Below are 22,996 nucleotides of genomic sequence, written 5' to 3'. Positions count from 1 at the left end.
CACGCAGCAATCTCCCTGTTCGAATAATCCATACAATGCCTAGTAGGTTAATTAGTTTCTACATAAGTTGATTAGTCCGGCTAGGAATCGTTTTTGCATGTTACGGTGACTTAATTATTTGGAAAGTAACAAGTCATGTACACGTAGGAGTTGGTTTCATAGTTTTAGATAGCGCGCTAAGCTTCTTAGCGGCGGAGCTCTTCTAAACGCTAGCGGAGCTATAGCGCGCTATTTAAATTGTTTGTTCATTTGTTTGGACCAATGTAACACTCAGGCACATTTAAAAGTATTCTAACCACTTTTATTTGGATGTTTGGTGCCCTTTCCTTTCTCTTTAAGAATTATTATGCATGCAATTTGTTTTGCATCCGCGGTCATCCAAGAGGCACGTAAAAATGGTTCTATGTATATTATTTTGTGTTACTTAATATATTCTCTGTAAATTTTTTTGCATGTGATTATATAAATATGTGTCTACGCATTCACACAGCAACGCGCGGGGTATCATCTAGTTTAAGATATGAACCCACCCCTCAGTCTCATCTAACATTGCTAGGGTCATTTGGCGACTATGGCACCCCTTTTTTTTGTACTACTGCAGTACAGATGAGGTAACCGGCTTCTGAATTTAGGGAACTGTTTAGTTCCTTTGGCCTTTCAGATCGCAACACAGCTAACAAAGGTCGGCCTTTTAGGTCGCTTTAAGTTTTTCAATGAAACCAGTTTAATTAGTGTGCAGGGCTTGGGCTTAACTCGTATACTATGATGATTGCAACCAATATTATTAACTAATTATTTCCTTGTGAGGCTTAGCCCCGTCCCCCGCGTCCCTCTCCGAGGCGACATGGGGGAACCCTAGCCGCCCCCGCCGCCGGCCTTCCTCCACCCTCCCCTCCCCCTCGCCGCCGCCGAGAGCCACCGCTGAGCAAAGCCCAGGCAGTGCTGGCGGCGGCGGGGCTTCTCCCCTGGTGCGGCTTCCCTTCTTCCTCGCGGCGGCTTAGTCACTCCCCGTGGGCTTGATGGCGCGGCGCTTCGAAGCTCCGACGGCGGCTTGCTTTGCGGCAGGTTGGAGAGTCTGTCTCCGTCTGGTGGTGCCGCCTAGACAGCGGATGCGGCCTAGGGCTCTTGACCACATATTGGATCTGGGTGCTGCTCGGGCCTGGCCGTGGCTGCCTATCAGGCTTGGTGGCGCGGCGCTTCGAAGCTCCGGCGGCGGCTCACTTTGCGGCAGGTTGGAGAGCCTGTCTCCGTCTGGTGGTGTCGCCTAGGGCTCTTGACCCCAGATTGGATCTGGGTGGTGCTCGGGCCTGGCCGTGGCTGCCTGTCAGGCGTGGTGGCGGCGAGTCTCGCGGTCTCGGGGCCTCTACCTACAAATTTCAGGCGAAAGAAATGTGGCCCTATATTCTACGGAACATCAAGTTGGTGTCCTGCTGGGAAAATGCATCTGTGGTTGCAGGCAAGTTGTGATCTAATCTAAGCAATTTGCATAGTATATCCAGGCAACAATCGTCAACTTACCTAGAAGTGGATGTTGAATCTTCTTGCTTGGGTGTGTGCACAAAACCTCGAAAACGTAGCTTTGGCGTCATTTTAGAATTAATTTAGTGAGGCCCTGCAAAAAAAATTGTTAGGCAAGAATATCCATGAAATCATATTTACGAAACTTAAGTGATTTAGGCAAGTACTATTTATATGTAGACAACTGATTCGATTGTAAATAGCAACTTATGTGCAAATTAAATCACTTTGTTGCTAAAAAAATCTCTTGGCAACTCACGCCAACTTCTCTAGCAACTAACTATCATGTGTTGGGCATATTTTTGGCGAAATAAAACCCAACTCTCTTGGGAGCGGATATTTGGGCAACTCATGCCAACATCTCTAGCAACTAACTATCATAAGTTGGGCAAGTTTTGGACACTTTTGGCTCAAATCATCGATGGTTCCAGCCCCCGCATCGCAGGAGCGGTTGGCCAACTCATGCCATCATCTCTGGCAACTCACTATCATGCGGTGGGCAACTTTTTGGATGCTTTCGGCTCAAATAATCAACGATTCCAGCCCCCGCATCCCCAAGTCATAAACCACCGCGCGCTCGAAATCATCGATTTGCGCAAAAAGCCGGGACCCCGCACAACCCTCTTCAACCTCCCTACCTCGCCTCTATCGCATAGAATCATAGATTTGAGTAGAAGAGCACATGCTTAGGGGGGCGATTTCGAGATACTTGCCGATAATTTGCGGCCCATTCCTCGATCATTGGTGACAACACTTTCTCGGCTCTAGCTCCTCCCCGCTAGGTGGTCACAGCACATGGATGGCATTGCCCCCTTGGCTCTTCCTCTTGGTTCGCTTCCTGGTCGCCGACACTCTAACACCTCTCTCCTCCCTCCGCTTGCTAGTTGCCGCAAATCCTATGCCAACAAAATATGAAAAAATATTGTTGGCAACTTTCTGACATTATTAGGCAAGTTAGTGTAGAAATCATTGACTACAAGAAAGCATATTTTTTGGCTAGAACTCAATGCTCAAAAAGGTAATAGATTGTAAATACACACATACATGATGCATGCTCACGGTTTCATGAGCCTACAAATCCATTGGATGGCTAAGAAAAGAAGATATACAAAGAAGAAGACAAAAGAATCACACAGATTCATGAGTGCATCACCACATGACAAGAAATTCCATTGATTTTGTCTTCCTCTCGTACACGTATTTTGTCTCAGAATATAATCAAGGCTGGAATTAGTGTAGCAGCAGCAGCAAATCGAGTGCTAGGCCAAAGAAATGAACATAGCTAAGACTAGTGTGTAACGATCAATCCTTGTTAGAAAAATAAAAGCAGCAATGGTACAATAACTAGAGTAATATGGTACGTCCAGTTCTGCTGTCGTTGAGGTGGCAAAACTTGTGGACAAGTGAACTTTTAGGACTCCCATTCCAATCTTTATCTAATCTGCGTCAACATCTAGGTGTCGCAGCTCATTGTAGGCTGAATTAGCGGAAATTATGAGCAAATTTAGGCGGCAGACCAACAATCAATAACAACAACGAGAAGAACAAAACCTGAAACAATATAATGGGCAGGGAACTAAAGATTTTATGCACTATTGTAATACATACTACCTGAAGTTTAGTCACAGGTTAGAAAATTAGCATCTTCTCTCCAAAGGTAAAATGAGAGGACTGAACTTTATTTGGCTTTTTAGCTTCCACATTTTTTACTGGCAGCAGATATTATGAAATGAACCAACTGAAATATCTGAATCAAGGGCACAGATGTGCAACTAACTTCAGACCATCTTTTACCATGCGTACAGACTGATAAATCCACATAGCACCTACTAGTATGTATGCAAATCTGATTCAGAGGAAAAAAAATCATAGATCAAAAAGGTGCCAACACGTCAAGGTCAGCATCTCTCTAGCAATATGTAAGCAGCAAACTAGAAGCACGCACACACGCATCAAGCAAATGACAGGTAGACCTATTTCACAGTGTTTTTACCCAAAAATATACAGATGCAAGCTGGTGGCCTTCAGTAAGGCAAACACCATGCATTTAACATGCAACTAATAAATAACTATCAGGCAAATGAGAGAGGAAACTACTATTTCACAGTGTTTCCACCCAAAAATGTACACATGCAAGCTGGTGGCCTTCAGATAGGCAAACACCATGCATTTGACAGGCAACTAATAGACACCTATCAGGCAAATGACAAGATAGACCTATTTCACAGTGTTTTCACCCAAAAATTTGAGTGGCCTACAACGAATGAGGGATACTCTTCCTGCAATCTACGACCTCATTAACAAAGCAGAGTGGAGAAGCCATGAACAATGTGTGGCCAAGCTCCTTCCGTGTCTTAAGGATGCTGTGTGTGAGGCCGAAGACCTTCTTGATGAGTTCACATGGTACGAGAAGAAGGTGCAAGTGGAGGGCAATGCAAGCCAATCTCCTTTCATTGACTTCTTTCATACCGTCATCAAAGGCAGCTTCGACAAAGTTAATGATGTCCAATCGAGGTTGGGCCATCTTTCAAGTATGCTGGATAATTTGGGGCTTCATGGAATTGCACAACGCTTTGACAAAGTAGTCAGGCCAGAGACCACATCTTTACCAAATGGAACAAAAATATTTGGTCGTGCCAAGGAGCTGAAGCAGGTATTGGGATTACTCGGTGTACCTACATGCCCAAAACGTAAGAGAACAACTAGTTCAATTGATTCATCAACACGCACATCAACAAAATCAAGAATATCGAGTCTTCCTGTTTTGGTGATAGCTGGAATTGGTGGTGTTGGAAAGACTACTTTGGCCCAACATGTCTGCAACCATCCACGAGTGAGGTCCCACTTTGATCTGATAATTTGGATTTGTGTCTCGGATGACTTTGATGTGAAGAGACTAACTAAAGAGGTCATACAATCATGCACTAAAAAGGAGGGGGCAAATGATAATTTGAATTCTCTTCAACATGCTCTCTCTAACCATGTGAACAATAAAAGGCTATTGATAGTCCTTGATGACATGTGGGATGACTCCTTGAAGGAAAATGGGCAGTGTTGGAAGAGGTTTTGTGCACCTTTTAGAAGTGTCCAGGAGGGAAGTATGATATTGGTCACCACTAGATGTCCAAATGTTACCGAGGGGGTGCGCACAATGGAGCATGTTATAGTTGAAGGTCTCAAGGATGGCGTATTTTGGAATTTCTTCAAATTGTGCGCTTTTGGATCTGAGAGTTCTGACAATGATCCCGAGCTAGAGCATATTGGCCAAAGAATACTTCCTAAATTGAAGGGTTCTCCTTTGGCAGCCAAAACTCTAGGACGCATGCTGAGCATGGACCTTCAAGCATCTCATTGGAATTCTATACTTGAGAGTGAGCTATGGGAGTTGAAACAAAAGGAAACCGATATTTTGCCTGCCCTTCGGTTGAGCTACATGTATTTACCATTCTATTTGAAACAATGCTTTGCATTCTGTGCCGTGTATCCCAAAGATTACAAATTTGAGAAGGCATGCTTAGCTGAAATTTGGGTAGCAGAAGGCTTTGTGGAGCCTCAAGGTGGTGTTCCCATTCAAGATATTTGCTATCAGTATTTTGAAGACCTTGTGGCACGGTCCTTCTTTCAAAAGGTTAATGGTCGGTATGTAATCCATGACTTGCTGCATGACATGGCACAAAAAGTTTCAGAGCACGACTGCTTCATCTTACGAAATAAGAGGGACTTTGATAAAGTTCCCCAAAATGTTCGCCATCTATACGTACTCCCTAGCAGTGAATTTGATGATTCCAACTTGTTGAGACTATGCACATACACAAAGCTGCATACCATAATTTGCAAGAAAAATTTGGGGAAAAAAACAGGCATCGTAATGGACAATTGGTGTACTAAACTTCCTCGTATTCGGCTGATTTCTTGTGTCTCCACAGATGAGTTACCAGATAGTATTGGCAACTGGAAGCATCTTCGGTATCTTGAAATCACCGGAGCCTGTCCTTTGAAGAGGATTCCTTCGACTTTCTGTTGGCTATATAATCTGCAGACTTTATATAAGCTGCAAGTACACGAAGCTGCGCACCCTAATTTGCAAGATTAATTTGGGGAAAAGAACATGCTTTGTAATGGACCACTGGTGCACTAAACTTACACGTATGCGTGTGATGTCTTGTGCCTTCACAAATGAATTACCAGATAGTATCGGTAATTGGAAGCATCTTCGGTACATTGAAATCTCTGGAACTTGTACTTTGAAGAGGATTCCTTCAACTTTCTGTTGGCTATATAATATGCAGATTTTATATGCCAAGAAATGCAAGCTACAAAGCTTACCCGCTGGCTTTGATAAGTTGACCAGTTTACAGAAATTTGAATTAAATGGACTAACTATTGATTCAGCCAACAATGATATAGAAGTACTTGAAGGTCTGCAACCTCCTACCAGCCTCAAGCATCTCTATGTCAGGAAATATGTCGGTGTCTCGCTCCCAAGCTGGTTTCAACCACAAAACTTGCCAAGCTTACAATCTCTTCATTTTAAAGGTTGTGTTGGACTGAAGAGCATAAACTTAAACGAGATACCTGCAATTGGTACTTTCTTGTCCTTGACAAAACTATGTATTGATGGGTGCAAAAATTTATCAAGCCTAGAAGATTTTCTGCAACCAAGTTATGTACCTGGCATCAAGAAAATAGAAATTAAAGATTGCAAGATGTTAGCATCTGTACCAACTGATATTTTTGGGGGTTTTCATTTCCTTGAAGAATTGTGCATAGTTGATTGTCCGAACATCTGCCACCAAATAGAAATTAAAGATTGTCCGAACATCTGTCGACCCTTGATGGCATCCTAACACAAGAATACCTACCTGCTATTGAGAGAATTTACGTCGACTGTTGTGACGAGTTACTGTCCCTGCCAGTTGAAAGGTTTGTGAGTTTCCCTTATCTGAAGTATCTGGGGATTTGGAACTGCCCAAGTCTCAGCTGGCAAAGAGGGCTCGTCTTGCCATCACATATAAACGTTGAGATATCCCGGTGTCCAAAGTTAGAGGAAGTGGATGAGATCAATGGAAGAACGGCCTAAGGTATTTGTGCTATAACGCTCGTTTCCTGTCCAGCTTTTATCTCTCTGTTGCTCGAAATTCCCTATATACTGTAAATATTTTACCCGTGTATTAGGCAGTGATGATCCAACTTAAATCGGTATCACTAGAGTATGCTGGACTTCTCATTGATGACACATACATGCATTATCTGTCTTGTTCGTGCTTGTTAGTTCCAATGTCTAGTTCGTATAGAAATCTGGATCTGTTAATCTTTTCCATAGGGTTTGAGATTGGTTGGCGGAGGCCCGCTCCCACCCCCGAAACCCTCGCCGCCGCCACCTCCCCTGCCCATCTCCGGCGGGATCCGGCCGCCCTCGCCGGCGCGCGGCCCGAATCCGCCCCCCTCCCCCGCCCTTCCTTCCCAGCCCCTCCTTCCGCCCTCGCGCCGCCTCCCCGGGAGGCGGCCGGGGCGGCCCCTGCGTCTCTCCCCTCGGCTTCGCATCCTCTTCCTCTCCCCTGCCGTCGTCGGCGGGCGCCCCCGGCTCCGGCCCGGGGGGTGCCGGCGGCGGCAGGATCTCCTCTCCCCGCGCGCGCGTCCTCCTGGCCCGGGGCAGGGGGGCGGCGGGGTGGCCGGCGGAGGACGTGGTGACGGCACTGCTCCTTGGCGGCGGGGCGGCGTGGTGGTGCAGGGTGGCCGACGTCGCGCCCCCGGCTCAGATCTGGGCCCGGCGGGCCCCATCTGGTTCCTAGCGGGCCGGCCCCCGGCGTGGCCTCGTTGCGGCGCGGTGAGGAGGAGGAGCGGCTTGGATATGGGGCGTTGGCGCCGATGGCGTGCCGGCAGCAGCGCGAAGGCGGGAGCTTTACGGGCCCACGAGGGCTCGGCCGGGCCTGGTGTGCTCTTGCTATTGCGTCCGGACGGCTACCGTCGCTGACGGTGGAGGTGGGGCCCTCCCGCGTGCCGACGGTGCTGATGCCCTAGTCCCGGCTCTGATTCTTCGCCGCGCTGTCCTCACTTCGCGGTGCCGTGGTGAGACGGCGTGGGGGCCTCATGACCGCGTTGGCGCATGGTGGTGGTTGGTTTGGTGGTTGGATCCGAAGCGCCCGAGGTGCGGGTTGGGATCGGGGGAAACCCCTGTCGGCGTGGCCGTCACCGGCGCTGTGGCGCCTGTGGGTGCCACCTGACCTTCCGGGAGGACGTCGGGGGCTACCCTTCCTCTCGCCTCGTCGTGTACCGGGGGAAACCCTTGGCAGCAGCGTCGTCATCGTCGCGATCCTTCTTGGAGGTGTTGATAGGTGCCGGCGCTTTGGAGTCTTGGAGCCTAGTGGAAGATCCCGGTGGGCGCAACGATCACGAGGCTTCTTCGTTTTTGTTGATCCGCCGTTGTCGGCATTTGTTTCTTTTGCTTTTTCTCTGTCGTTTCTTTTGGGCGTGACTGTGCTGCTTCCGCCCCAGCATCTATCTCTGTATGGTTCGGTTGGTTGCTTTGTATACAAAGCGGGGGAAACCCTTTTCCGGCAATCTTTTCCATAAAGAAATTCCAGTATAGGGCGACATTTTAAACAAAACTTGTCCATACGAGTGCTGCCGCGTTAAGTCAAAACTCTTTTTTCTTTTTGGCCAAATTTGCTATACTGATTGTGTTTTGTTGTTCAAGGAACGTATAGCTGCATTACTTGGAAGATGGAAGACCTGAGGACAACAAGATATCACGCCATTGTTTCGCCGTCTCTATCTGTATCGCTGTGGACCCGTGGTTGTTTCTCGTTTTTCTTTTTACAGTTTTATTCCATCAATCATTTCCCATATTTCTTCTGATAACTATGTGGTTTACACAAACCGTAGACTTGCTGTAATAACTTATGAAACGGCAGAGAGTCGCTGTGTAAGGCATGTGGTATCTGTAAGCATTTGTGTGTTATGTTGTATCTTGACTAGTCTGAACAGTGAAGAGGCAAGCAGATGTCGTTTGCTGTTGCAGTTTGCAGGGGACAGATCTGAATGTCTGTGATGATTATTTGAAACCGCAGAGACTTGGACTAAATCAAAATGCCCTGTTCAGGTCTGATGGCTGGGACGGGACAAAGCTGGACTTTCAAAGGGAATAGCAGTTTGCAGCAGACCTACTAAGTGTGCTTGCCTGAACTAGAGATAGAAAGCCTGCTTACTCAACATTTTTCAAGGCACTAGTCTTTTGTGTTTGGTTTGCCCTGTGTTTGTTTCAAACTGCTGCAAATTTTGTTTTTTGAGCGGACTTAGCTTTCAGAGAGGATGTAATGCATTTGGGTCTGAGAGGCAGATGAGCTGTAGTGCATTTGGCCCAGTGCCTTTTTGTCCCTAACTTCACTTATTTATATCCATTTTATTTATTGTTCTTCCATCCGTTGCTTACACAATTATTGGTTGGGACGTTGTACATATATGATATATGAAAGTAATCCATTGAAGAGTTGCAATTGCAAAGCCGATCATCATCAGCAGCAGAGCTCAATGGGCATCTGTGTGGGCGGTTGTTTTTCCGGCTCTCCCTCTCCCCATTCCCCTTCCACCGCCCGGCATCGACGGCCATTCGTTGTCTTTGCCCACCTTGTGCGGCATGCACCCGCTCCCGCTCGCCTCCACTTCTCCTACCGCATCCACATCAACCTCCTCCTCAGGGACGGAGCCATGGCCCCTCCCCAAGGTTGAAACAATGCATAGATATACCCCCCAACCCCTAAAGCTTGGTATCTATGTTCCCAATATCTACATCAATATTCCAAAAGATAATTTACTTCAATTTTTAAAAGCGTTCATCGCGCTTTTAAAAAAATGTTCATGTGTTTCAAAATATATGTTCATGGCATTTAAAAAATATTGGCGTAGTTTCAAAATATGTTTCGTACCATTCAAAAAAAAAATCATGCATTACAAAAATATGTTGCTGAAATTTTAGAAAAAAAATTCTACAATATATAAAATTTTCACGTAATTTAGAGAAATATTTCATACATTTAAAAATGTTTACACGTTTCAAAAATATGTTTCTAAAAATTTCAATAGAAAAATATGTTTCAATAGAAAATTATAATTTTTGAAGAAAATGATCATGTAGTTTTTGTGTAATTCAAAAATCATAAGATTTTATAAACAATGTTCTAACACTTAAACTAATATTTTATATGTTTTGAGAAAATGTTCAATGTGTGTAAAAATGTTTTTTTTTTGCGATGAATGTGTATGTAAAAATGTTCATCGTGTATCCAAATTTCTTTCAATGTGCATTTGACAAAATTTCAATATCTGTTTTAGAAAAATATTCAACATGTATATGAAAAATGTTCAACATTTATATGAAATATTTTAAGCCTGTGTTTGAAATATTCTGTATGTATTTGAAAAATGAAAAAATATAAAATATAAAAACGTAAATAATCGATGAAAAAGATCCAATAAACACACAGAAAAAGCAGAAAAAAAGACAGACAAAAGCTTCTTAAACCAGTTCGAACTACTTTTTAGGGGTAAACATGTTTTACTTTATTCAACAATTAAGTTTACAGGAATCATCATGAGGGTTTATAAGCCACAAATGGGAACAACCAGTTTGAACTGGCGGAAAATGCCAATGGTGGGCGACCTCCATGGATGTCGTTTTTTATGTGAAAATAAAATTGTAATTTGAAGTTTCAAAAGATTCTGAAAAAATCCATACATGTGTACTCTGAAAATGACAAAAAAGACAAAATCGCGATTTTGAAACTGATGACCAGTATTTCATCGTCAGACTTTATGCACATGTGGAATAGATCCATATGAATGTGTAGAATGTTTTTCAAATAATTTTGAAACTCCAAAAGCCGTCGAGATAAGCTTCACAGAATCGTTCACGTGAACCAGAGCCGGCACCGAAGTCGCTCCTCCTCCTCCAAGTAAGAAAGCCAAGGTTCCTGCCTCTCGCCGGCGCCGCCGCAGGTCGTCTCCGGTGGCCCTAAGGCCATGGAGGCACGGTGGATTCTGCCAAGGGCCGGCGGGAGGGCTTCGTTTTTAGTCATCTTTTCCTGTTTTGTTAGGGTTTGTGTCTTGCTCAGAAAGGCGAAGCGGCGGCGGCTCCCTGAAGATAGAATAAGGTCTCCCCGCCTAGCCCCCGTTTCGGTGGTGCGTCTAGCATCGTTGGTGGGCGTGTGGAGGTGTGTCTCCGGCGGATCTATCTTTGATGGATTTGCTCGGATCTCGTTGTTGTTCGTCTACGTTCGTGTGTCTTCCGGTTGAATCCTTCCAAAAGCTAGTATTTTGTGTTTGTATTTTTCCTTTTGGTTGTTTCAAAAAACTGCAAACAATTAAGCTGCGGCATGCATCACAAACCAACTCAGGAATAAGTTGTGGCATGATGAGAGCACTGCATCTGCCTGCCTGTCGACGATCAAGGTTTGTTCGAACAAGGAAGAGAGTACATTACCAATCAAGAATTGAGGGGTGACTCTTACTGCAGTGCACTTCTCTGAAGATATACATACATAATGCAATTCGGGTTTGATGTGGTTTCAGTAACTAAAGAAAATGAATTCTTGTCTAGCTTAAAGTTTGATGTGGGACTGGAGCTTCCGGAGGCTCATATTTTTTACGACTCTGCTCCACAGAGATGAGTGGGCCTAATTTTCAGTTCTGATGGCTGCTATTCCCTCCGTTACGAAATGTATGATGTTTAATTACAATGCATTCATGCATGAGCACTGCATTTGTTGCCTGCCCATGATCTGGAATATATAGTTTGAACAATGAATGAATGGGCAATTGAGCCGTACGTAGGGTGTTGTTGGAATTCACTGATGCAGCAGACTGAATTCCTCACCTGCTCCAAAGAAACAATATTTGTTTTTCATCATCAGACCAAGTTCCACTGTTGCTGCATTTTTCTCAAGATATCCATGTATTTATATAGGTTGGGTTTCGGGGAAGAGGTTTGAGAACTTAACACAACAGCTTGCTTTGCAACTTTGTTCTTTCCTTATAATTATATCCATATCAAACTGCGATTTTTTTTCAAAACTATGACATATTTTATAGCATTTTTGAAAACTATAGCATGATTTGGATAAAAATCAAAAGTAGCAGGCCGTCGGCCACGCGCTGGCCGAAATGGGAGTTTTCGGCCACCTCTAGGCCGAAGTAGCCTTTTCGGCCTTTCCTTGGCCGAAATGGGACTTTTTGGTCAAATGTTGGCCGAAGTAGACTTTTTGGTCAAGTTTAGGCCGAAAAGTCCTTTTTGGTCTCCTGTAGGCCGAAGTTGCATGGCTCATGCATTAGGCTGAAATGTATTTTCCCACCACCCGTTTTCCGTCAATCCCTTCCCGCCATATGTTCCCGCCAACCCATTCCCGCCAACCCTTTCCCGCCATACCGCAGTCATTCTTTCCCGCCATTTTCTCCTCTTTATCTATAAAACCCCCTTCAGGCGGAGGTGGATAAGCATTCCAGTGTAGTGTAGTCGAGATGTCCCATTATCCATTCGATCATAGTTTTCACCTGGGATGAGCAGGACTCTTCTGAGTCTAGTTACCGATTTCAGGATGCACAATAGGATAGTTCCATGGGACGAACTCACCGGTAGTGACACCATAATGAATGAGTTGGCTCACCAATTACGTAGTTCTAGATGGCCTGAAAGGACCTATGAGGAGGTACGTAAAGAACTTCTTAGGTTGCATGAAAGGTGGAAGAAGGTGATGGTGCCGAAGAGTGAAACTTTCAAAAGGATTTCAGCAAATAATCCATCTTTATGGATTGAGGAGAGCGAGGACGAAGATGATATCTTCATGCCGCCGCTTCCGTGTTCTGCATCATCGAAGGGCAAGAGTTCTTCATCGTCCAAGGGCAAGAGTGAAGGAAATATGCCCTAGAGGCAATAATAAAGTTATTATTTATTTCCTTATAATCATGATAAATGTTTATTATTCATGCTAGAATTGTATTAACCGGAAACATAATACATGTGTGAATACATAGACAAACAAAGTGTCACTAGTATGCCTCTACTTGACTAGCTCGTTAATCAAAGATGGTTATGTTTCCTAACCATGAACAATGAGTTGTTATTTGATTAACGAGGTCACATCATTAGTTGAATGATCTAATTGACATGACCCATTCCATTAGCTTAGCACCCGATCGTTTAGTATGTTGCTATTGCTTTCTTCATGACTTATACATGTTCCTATAACTATGAGATTATGCAACTCCCGTTTACCGGAGGAACACTTTGGGTACTACCAAATGTCACAACGTAACTGGGTGATTATAAAGGAGTACTACAGGTGTCTCCAATGGTACATGTTGGGTTGGCGTATTTCGAGATTAGGTTTTGTCACTCCGATTGTCGGAGAGGTATCTCTGGGCCCTCTCGGCAATACACATCACATAAGCCTTGCAAGCATTACAACTAATATGTTAGTTGTGAGATGATGTATTACGGAACGAGTAAAGAGACTTTCCGGTAACGAGATTGAACTAGGTATTGGATACCGACGATCGAATCTCGGGCAAGTAACATACCGATGACAAAGGGAACAGCGTATGTTGTTATGCGGTCTGACCGATAAAGATCTTCGTAGAATATGTAGGAGCCAATATGGGCATCCAGGTCCCGCTATTGGTTATTGACCGGAGACGTGTCTCGGTCATGTCTACATTGTTCTTGAACCCGTAGGGTCCGCACGCTTAAGGTTACGATGACAGTTACATTATGAGTTTATGCATTTTGATGTACCAAAGGTTGTTCGGAGTCCCGGATGTGATCACGGACATGACGAGGAGTCTCGAAATGGTCGAGACGTAAAGATTGATATATTGGAAGCCTATGTTTGGACATCGGAAGTGTTCCGGGTGAAATCGGGATTTTACCGGAGTACCGGGAGGGTTACCGGAACCCCCCGGGAGCTATATGGGCCATAGTGGGCCTTAGTGGAAAAGAGAAGGGGCTGCCCTAGATGGGCTGCGCGCCTCCCCCTTCCCCTAGTCCTATTAGGACTAGGAGAGGTGGCCGGCCCCCTCCTCCTCTTTTCCCCCTCCGCGAATCCTATTCCAACTAGGATTGGGGGGGGGGGAATCCTACTCCCAGAGGGAGTAGGACTCTCCTGGCGCACCAAGCTTGGCCGGCCAGCCTCCCCCCTCTACTCCTTTATATACGGAGGCAGGGGGCACCTCTAGACACACAAGTTGATCCACGTGATCTATTCCTTAGCCGTGTGCGGTGCCCCCTGCCACCATATACCTCGATAATACTGTAGCGGAGTTTAGGCGAAGCCCTGCTGCTGTAGTTCATCAAGATCGTCACCACGCCGTCGTGCTGACGAAACTCTACCCCGACACTTTGCTGGATCGGAGTCCGGGGATCGTCATCGAGCTGAACGTGTGCTCGAACTCGGAGGTGCCGTAGTTTCGGTGCTTGATTGGTTGGATCGTGAAGACGTACGACTACTTCCTCTACGTCGTGTCATCGCTTCCGCAGTCGGTCTGCGTTGGGTACGTAGACAACACTCTCCCCCTCGTTGCTATGCATCACATGATCTTGCGTGTGCGTAGGAATTTTTTTGAAATTACTACGAAACCCAACAGTGGCATCAGAGCCTAGGTTATTTATGTTGATGTTATATGCACGAGTAGAACACAAGTGAGTTGTGGACGATACAAGTCATACTGCCTACCAGCATGTCATATTTTGGTTCGGCGGTATTGTTGGACGAGACGACCCGGACCAACCTTACGCGTACGCTTACGCGAGACCGGTTCCCTCGACGTGCTTTGCACAGAGATGGCTTGCGGGCGACTGTCTCTCCAACTTTAGTTGAACCAAGTATGGCTACGCCCGGTCCTTGCGAAGGTTAAAACGGAGTCTATTTGACAAACTATCGTTGTGGTTTTGATGCGTAGGTGAGATTGGTTCTTACTTAAGCCCGTAGCAGCCACGTAAAACTTGCAACAACAAAGTAGAGGACGTCTAACTTGTTTTTGCAGGGCATATTGTGATGTGATATGGTCAAGGCATGATGCTGAATTTTATTGTATGAGATGATCATGTTTTGTAACCGAGTTATCGGCAACTGGCAGGAGCCATATGGTTGTCGCTTTATTGTATGCAATGCAATCGCGATGTAATGCTTTACTTTATTACTAAACGGTAGTGATAGTCGTGGAAGCATAAGATTGGCGAGACGACAACGATGCTACGATGGAGATCAAGGTGTCGCGCCGGTGACGATGGTGATCATGACGGTGCTTCGGAGATGGAGATCACAAGCACAAGATGATGATGGCCATATCATATCACTTATATTGATTGCATGTGATGTTTATCTTTTTATGCATCTTATCTTGCTTTGATTGACGGTAGCATTATAAGATGATCTCTCACTAAATTATCAAGAAGTGTTCTCCCTGAGTATGCACCGTTGCCAAAGTTCGTCGTGCCCAGACACCATGTGATGATCGGGTGTGATAAGCTCTACGTCCATCTACAACGGGTGCAAGCCAGTTTTGCACACGCAGAATACTCAGGTTAAACTTGACGAGCCTAGCATATGCAGATATGGCCTCGGAACACGGAGACCGAAAGGTCGAGCGTGAATCATATAGTAGATATGATCAACATAAACGATGTTCACCATTGAAAGCTACTCCATCTCACGTGATGATCGGTTATGGTTTAGTTGATTTGGATCACGTAATCACTTAGAAGATTAGAGGGATGTCTATCTAAGTGGGAGTTCTTAAGTAATATGATTAATTGAACTTAAATTTATCATGAACTTAGTACCTGATAGTATCTTGCTTGTTTATGTTGATTGTAGATAGATGGCTCGGGCTGTTGTTCCGTTGAATTTTAATGTGTTCCTTGAGAAAGCAAAGTTGAAAGATGATGGTAGCAATTACACGGACTGGGTCCGTAACTTGAGGATTATCCTCATTGCTGCACAGAAGAATTACGTCCTGGAAGCACCGCTGGGTGCCAGGCCTGCTGCTGGAGCAACACCAGATGTTATGAACGTCTGGCAGAGCAAAGCTGATGACTACTCGATAGTTCAGTGTGCCATGCTTTACGGCTTAGAATCGGGACTTCAACGACGTTTTGAACGTCATGGAGCATATGAGATGTTCCAGGAGTTGAAGTTAATATTTCAAGCAAATGCCCGAATTGAGAGATATGAAGTCTCCAATAAGTTCTATAGCTGCAAGATGGAGGAGAACAGTTCTGTTAGTGAGCATATACTCAAAATGTCTGGGTATAATAATCACTTGATTCAATTGGGAGTTAATCTTCCGGATGATTGCGTCATTGACAGAATTCTCCAATCACTGCCACCAAGCTACAAGAGCTTCGTGATGAACTATAATATGCAAGGGATGAACAAGACTATTCCCGAGCTCTTCGCAATGCTGAAAACTGCGGAGGTAGAAATCAAAAAGGAGCATCAAGTGTTGATGGTTAACAAAACCACTAGTTTCAAGAAAAAGGGCAAAGGGAAGAAGAAGGGAAACTTCAAGAAGAACGGCAAACAAGTTGCTGCTCAGGAGAAGAAACCCAAGTCTGGACCTAAGCCTGAAACTGAGTGCTTCTACCGCAAGCAGACTGGTCACTGGAAGCGGAACTGCCCCAAGTATTTGGCGGATAAGAAGGATGGCAAGGTGAACAAAGGTATATGTGATATACATGTTATTGATGTGTACCTTACTAGAGCTCGCAGTAGCACCTGGGTATTTGATACTGGTTCTGTTGCTAATATTTGCAACTCGAAACAGGGACTACAGAATAAGCGAGCACTGGCAAAGGACGAGGTGACGATGCGCGTGGGAAACGGTTCCAAAGTCGATGTGATCGCGGTCGGCACGCTACCTCTACATCTACCTTCGGGATTAATATTAGACCTAAATAATTGTTATTTGGTGCCAGCGTTGAGCATGAACATTATATCTGGATCTTGTTTAATGCGAGACGGTTATTCATTTAAATCAGAGAATAATGGTTGTTCTATTTATATGAGTAATATCTTTTATGGTCATGCACCCTTGGAGAGTGGTCTATTCTTATTGAATCTCGATAGTAGTAATACACATATTCATAATGTTGAAGCCAAAAGATGCAGAGTTGATAATGAAAGTGCAACTTATTTGTGGCACTGTCGTTTAGGTCATATCGGTATAAAGCGCATGAAGAAACTCCATACTGATGGACTTTTGGAACCACTTGATTATGAATCACTTGGTACTTGCGAACCGTGCCTCATGGGCAAGATGACTAAAACACCATTCTCCGGTACTATGGAGAGAGCAACAGATTTGTTGAAAATCATACATACCGATGTATGTGGTCCGATGAATATTGAGGCTCGTGGCGGATATCGTTATTTTCTCACCTTCACAGATGATTTAAGCAGATATGGGTATATCTACTTAATGAAACATAAGTCTGAAACATTTGAAAAGTTCAAAGAATTTCAGAGTGAAGTTGAAAATCATCGTAACAAGAAAATAAAGTTTCTACGATCTGATCGTGGAGGAGAATATTTGAGTTACGAGTACATTTGAAAAACTGTGGAATAGTTTCGCAACTCACGCCACCCGGAACACCATAGCGTAATGGTGTGTCCGAACGTCGTAATCGTACTTTACTAGATATGGTGCGATCTATGATGTCTCTTACTGATTTACCGCTGTCATTTTGGGGTTATGCTTTAGAGACGGCCGGATTCACGTTAAATAGGGCACCATCAAAATCCGTTGAGACGACGCCTTATGAACTGTGGTTTGGCAAGAAACCAAAGTTGTCGTTTCTTAAAGTTTGGGGCTGTGATGCTTATGTGAAAAAGCTTCAACCTGATAAGCTCGAACCCAAATTGGAGAAATGTGTCTTCATAGGATACCCAAAGGAAACTGTTGGGTACACCTTCTATCACAGATCCGAAGGCAAGACATTCGTTGCAAAGAATGGATACTTTCTAGAGAAGGAGTTTCTCTCGAAAGAAGTGAGTGGGAGGAAAGTAGAACTTGACGAGGTAACTGTACGTGCTCCCTTACTGGAAAGTAGTTCATCACAGAAAACTGTTTCAGTGACACCTACACCAGTTAGTGAGGAAGCCAATGATAATGATCATGAAACTTCAGATCAAGATACTACTGAACCTCGTAGATCAACCAGAGTAAGATCCGCACCAGAGTGGTACGGTAATCCTGTTCTGGAAGTCATGATACTAGATCATGATGAACCTACGAACTATGAAGAAGCGATGGTGAGCCCAGATTCCGCAAAATGGCTTGAAGCCATGAAATCTGAGATGGGATCCATGTATGAGAACAAAGTACGGACTTTGGTTGACTTGCCCGATGATCGGCAAGCAATTGAAAATAAATGGATCTTTAAGAAGAAGACTGCCGCTGATGGTAATGTTACTGTCTACAAAGCTCGACTTGTCGCAAAAGGTTTTCGGCAAGCTCAAGGGATTGACTACGATGAGACCTTCTCACCCGTAGCGATGCTTAAGTCCGTCCGAATCATGTTAGCGATTGCCGCATTTTATGATTATGAAATTTGGCAGATGGATGTCAAAACTGCATTCCTGAATGGATTTCTGGAAGAAGAGTTGTATATGATGCAACCGGAAGGTTTTGTCGATCCAAAGGGAGCTAACAAAGTGTGCAAGCTCCAACGATCCATTTATGGACTGGTGCAAGCCTCTCGGAGTTGGAATAAACGTTTTGATAATGTGATCAAAGCATTTGGTTTTATACAGACTTTCGGAGAAGCCTGTATTTACAAGAAAGTGAGTGGGAGCTCTGTAGCATTTCTGATATTATATGTGGATGACATATTGCTAATTGGAAATGATATAGAATTTCTGGATAGCATAAAGGGATACTTGAATAAAAGTTTTTCAATGAAAGACCTCGGTGAAGCTGCTTACATATTAGGCATTAAGATCTATAGAGATAGATCAAGACGCTTAATTGGACTTTCACAAAGCACATACCTTGACAAAATTTTGAAGAAGTTCAAAATGGATCAAGCAAAGAAAGGGTTCTTGCCTGTGTTACAAGGTGTGAAGTTGAGTAAGACTCAATGCCCGACCACTGCAGAAGGTAGAGAGAATATGAAAGATGTTCCCTATGCATCAGCCATAGGATCTATCATGTATGCAATGCTGTGTACCAGACCTGATGTGTGCCTTGCTATAAGTTTAGCAGGGAGGTACCAAAGTAATCCAGGAGTGGATCACTGGACAGCGGTCAAGAACATCCTGAAATACCTGAAAAGGACTAAGGATATGTTTCTCGTATATGGAGGTGACAAAGAGCTCACCGTAAAAGGTTACGTTGATGCAAGCTTTGACACTGATCCGGACGATTCTAAATCGCAAACCGGATACGTGTTTACATTAAACGGTGGAGCTGTCAGTTGGTGCAGTTCTAAACAAAGCGTCGTAGCGGGATCTACATGTGAAGCGGAGTACATAGCTGCTTCAGAAGCAGCAAACGAAGGAGTTTGGATGAAGGAGTTCATATCCGATCTAGGTGTCATACCTAATGCATCGGGTCCAATGAAAATCTTTTGTGACAATACTGGTGCAATTGCCTTGGCAAAGGAATCTAGATTTCACAAGAGGACCAAACATATCAAGAGACGCTTCAACTCCATCCGGGATCTAGTCCAGGTGGGAGACATAGAGATTTGCAAGATACATACGGATCTGAATGTTGCAGACCCGTTGACTAAGCCTCTTCCACGAGCAAAACATGATCAGCACCAAAGCTCCATGGGTGTTAGAATCATTACAGTGTAATCTAGATTATTGACTCTAGTGCAAGTGGGAGACTGAAGGAAATATGCCCTAGAGGCAATAATAAAGTTATTATTTATTTCCTTATAATCATGATAAATGTTTATTATTCATGCTAGAATTGTATTAACCGGAAACATAATACATGTGTGAATACATAGACAAACAAAGTGTCACTAGTATGCCTCTACTTGACTAGCTCGTTAATCAAAGATGGTTATGTTTCCTAACCATGAACAATGAGTTGTTATTTGATTAACGAGGTCACATCATTAGTTGAATGATCTGATTGACATGACCCATTCCATTAGCTTAGCACCCGATCGTTTAGTATGTTGCTATTGCTTTCTTCATGACTTATACATGTTCCTATAACTATGAGATTATGCAACTCCCGTTTACCGGAGGAACACTTTGGGTACTACCAAACGTCACAACGTAACTGGGTGATTATAAAGGAGTACTACAGGTGTCTCCAATGGTACATGTTGGGTTGGCGTATTTCGAGATTAGGTTTTGTCACTCCGATTGTCGGAGAGGTATCTCTGGGCCCTCTCGGTAATACACATCACATAAGCCTTGCAAGCATTACAACTAATATGTTAGTTGTGAGATGATGTATTACGGAACGAGTAAAGAGACTTGCCGGTAACGAGATTGAACTAGGTATTGGATACCGACGATCGAATCTCGGGCAAGTAACATACCGATGACAAAGGGAACAACGTATGTTGTTATGCGGTCTGACCGATAAAGATCTTCATAGAATATGTAGGAGCCAATATGGGCATCCAGGTCCCGCTATTGGTTATTGACCGGAGACGTGTCTCGGTCATGTCTACATTGTTCTCGAACCCGTAGGGTCCGCACGCTTAAGGTTACGATGACAGTTACATTATGAGTTTATGCATTTTGATGTACCGAAGGTTGTTCGGAGTCCCGGATGTGATCACGGACATGACGAGGAGTCTCGAAATGGTCGAGACGTAAAGATTGATATATTGGAAGCCTATGTTTGGACATCGGAAGTGTTCCGGGTGAAATCGGGATTTTACCGGAGTACCGGGAGGGTTACCGGAACCCCCCGGGAGCTATATGGGCCATAGTGGGCCTTGGTGGAAAAGAGAAGGGGCTGCCCTAGATGGGCTGCGCGCCTTCCCCTTCCCCTAGTCCTATTAGGACTAGGAGAGGTGGCCGGCCCCCTCCTCCTCTTTTCCCCCTCCGCGAATCCTATTCCAACTAGGATTGGGGGGGGGGGGGGAATCCTACTCCCAGAGGGAGTAGGACTCTCCTGGCGCACCAAGCTTGGCCGGCCAGCCTCCCCCCTCTACTCCTTTATATACGAAGGCAGGGGGCACCTCTAGACACACAAGTTGATCCACGTGATCTATTCCTTAGCCGTGTGCGGTGCCCCCTGCCACCATATACCTCGATAATACTGTAGCGGAGTTTAGGCGAAGCCCTGCTGCTGTAGTTCATCAAGATCGTCACCACGCCGTCGTGCTGACGAAACTCTACCCCGACACTTTGCTGGATCGGAGTCCGGGGATCGTCATCGAGCTGAACGTGTGCTCGAACTCGGAGGTGCCGTAGTTTCGGTGCTTGATTGGTTGGATCGTGAAGACGTACGACTACTTCCTCTACGTCGTGTCATCGCTTCCGCAGTTGGTCTGCGTTGGGTACGTAGACAACACTCTCCCCCTCGTTGCTATGCATCACATGATCTTGCGTGTGCGTAGGAAATTTTTTGAAATTACTACGAAACCCAACAAAGAGTTCTGCATCCCCAAAGGGCAATAGTTCTGCATCGACGGATGGCAAGAGGACCGCATCGTCGAAGGGCAAGCGGGCTGCATCAACGGAGGATGACGATGATGACTTCATGTAGTATGTAAGATGTATTCCAGTTGTACCGTTTCATTCATATGTACTTGCATTATTAGTTTGTATTGTATTATTGTAGGGCATTATGTTCTATCTGAATTTCATTTTATAGTATGTAAGATGTATTGCACAAATTAAGCCACACCGTTTAATTCAGATGTACTTGTATCTTAATTATCGGTTGTAGTCTCTTTGGAAATGTAACTGGAATAAGAATGCGAATTAATACTAATATGTCTCTCGCATACATAAAACAATATATGTCTCCTGATCAGATAGAAGCAAGTGCGATAGTAACACATGCATCAAGCACATCTCATACATAAATAGTGACTCACAGCTGCGAATAGTCTGAAACTAACATAGATAATGACTCATACATAGATAGATAAGCATATCACTGCGGGGGACGACGACGAGTCTGGGTCTTCCTCGAGCGAGGACCGGAAGGCGATAAGCGCTGAGGCGGTGGACGAGGCTCGCGATAACCACGACCATAGTTAACCTCGTCTCTCACGGTCTGTGTCTCCTGTGTCGGTGGTGGTGGTGGAGTATGAAACACTGTCTGCGAGAAGTAAAAAATGTTTGTAGCTTGGTCACCACCCTCGCGGTCGCCCTCAAAGTACGAAGCTCCACCACTAACCATCGGTGACTGCACTGAATGCATGCACGGTTGCGACTGGTTGGCGCCTGCGGTAAAGTAAAACATGTAAAATCGATACAAATGCATGAACGAAGCACCACCACTAAGTATCAGTGACTGCTGAGAATGCATGAACGATTAGTACACTGTTGAAAAGAATGTAGTGAGTAGTGTTACCTAGTTCCATCTGCTGATGCCAGTAAGCGCTCCCTAGCTGTGAAGGATGCGGCTGATGCCAGTAAGAGCTCCCTGGCTGTGAAGGAGGTGGATCATGCCAGGAAGAGCTCCCTGGCTGTGAAGGAGGTGGCTCATGCCAGGAAGAGCTCCCTGGCTGTGAAGGATGAGGTTCTGCACGGTGCACAGAGGGTCGTGGTTCTGAACGGTGCACAGAGGGTCGTGGTTCTGAATGCTGTACAGAGGGACGTGTCGGACGATGTGCTGGAGGAGGAAGTGCAACATGCGAAGACCGTCTACACGTAACAACTGCGTAAATCCCGCGTAGCTTGTCATCAAGACGCCTCAACCATGAGACGCCCTCTCGCGGTGGGATAGTTTCTCCCCTCTGAAAGCGCTGCATTAAAGCGGAAACCTTCTCTCACGCATGTACTGTCAAGTCACCCTGTATATTTATGTTTTTCCTTTTCTTTCAAGCTACCATAATAACTGCCAGAAAAAAAAGAGTCGGAATGCATAATAGTTGTCAATAGTAAAAGCATAATTTGGTTATTTACCCAAAAGTTGACAAGTTTTCAGAGGAATCTGTTAGATGGGCGGCTCGAGATCACCAAGAGACGAATGAAATGGAACATCTTCAACGTCCTCGCATCACTTCTCCTATGATTGTGATTGGATCAGATCCGGGTATGTAAGTATGTATTGAGAAATATTTGAGAGATAGGGAAAGCGATGCATTGCATTACATTGCTTGTAAGCAAGCAAAAAGGAAGGACCAATCTTTCATTCTTTTGCTCTGTCTGGTCACTCCTTGACAAGAGAGATACTCTAGACAAGATCATGTTGTTCAGATGTACAAATATCCATAATATTACTTGCCACTAATAAGTGTGCTTAAATATCCATAATTTCTTTAAGGTCTCATTAAGCA

General features: G+C 44.7%; 1 protein-coding gene across 1 annotated transcript; it reads left to right on the top strand.

Moving 5' to 3' along the window:
* Positions 1-1,109: 1,109 nt before the first annotated feature.
* On the top strand, positions 1,110-22,371 carry LOC147988112 (uncharacterized). The gene is made up of 6 exons (XM_087542608.1): positions 1,110-1,231; positions 3,769-5,146; positions 5,445-5,507; positions 5,808-5,972; positions 6,842-7,451; positions 22,073-22,371. The coding sequence occupies exons 1-6, from the start codon at positions 1,110-1,112 to the stop codon at positions 22,369-22,371; spliced, it is 2,637 nt and encodes an 878-aa protein (XP_087398734.1).
* The last annotated feature ends 625 nt before the right edge of the window (positions 22,372-22,996 follow it).

Source organism: Triticum urartu, chromosome 2A, assembly GCF_056163025.1.
Source record: "Triticum urartu cultivar PI428250 chromosome 2A, HENAU_Tu73, whole genome shotgun sequence".
Taxonomy (NCBI): Eukaryota; Viridiplantae; Streptophyta; class Magnoliopsida; order Poales; family Poaceae; genus Triticum; species Triticum urartu.
Note: the sequence above shows the minus strand (reverse complement) of the source record. Positions and strands in the feature narration are given on the sequence as shown.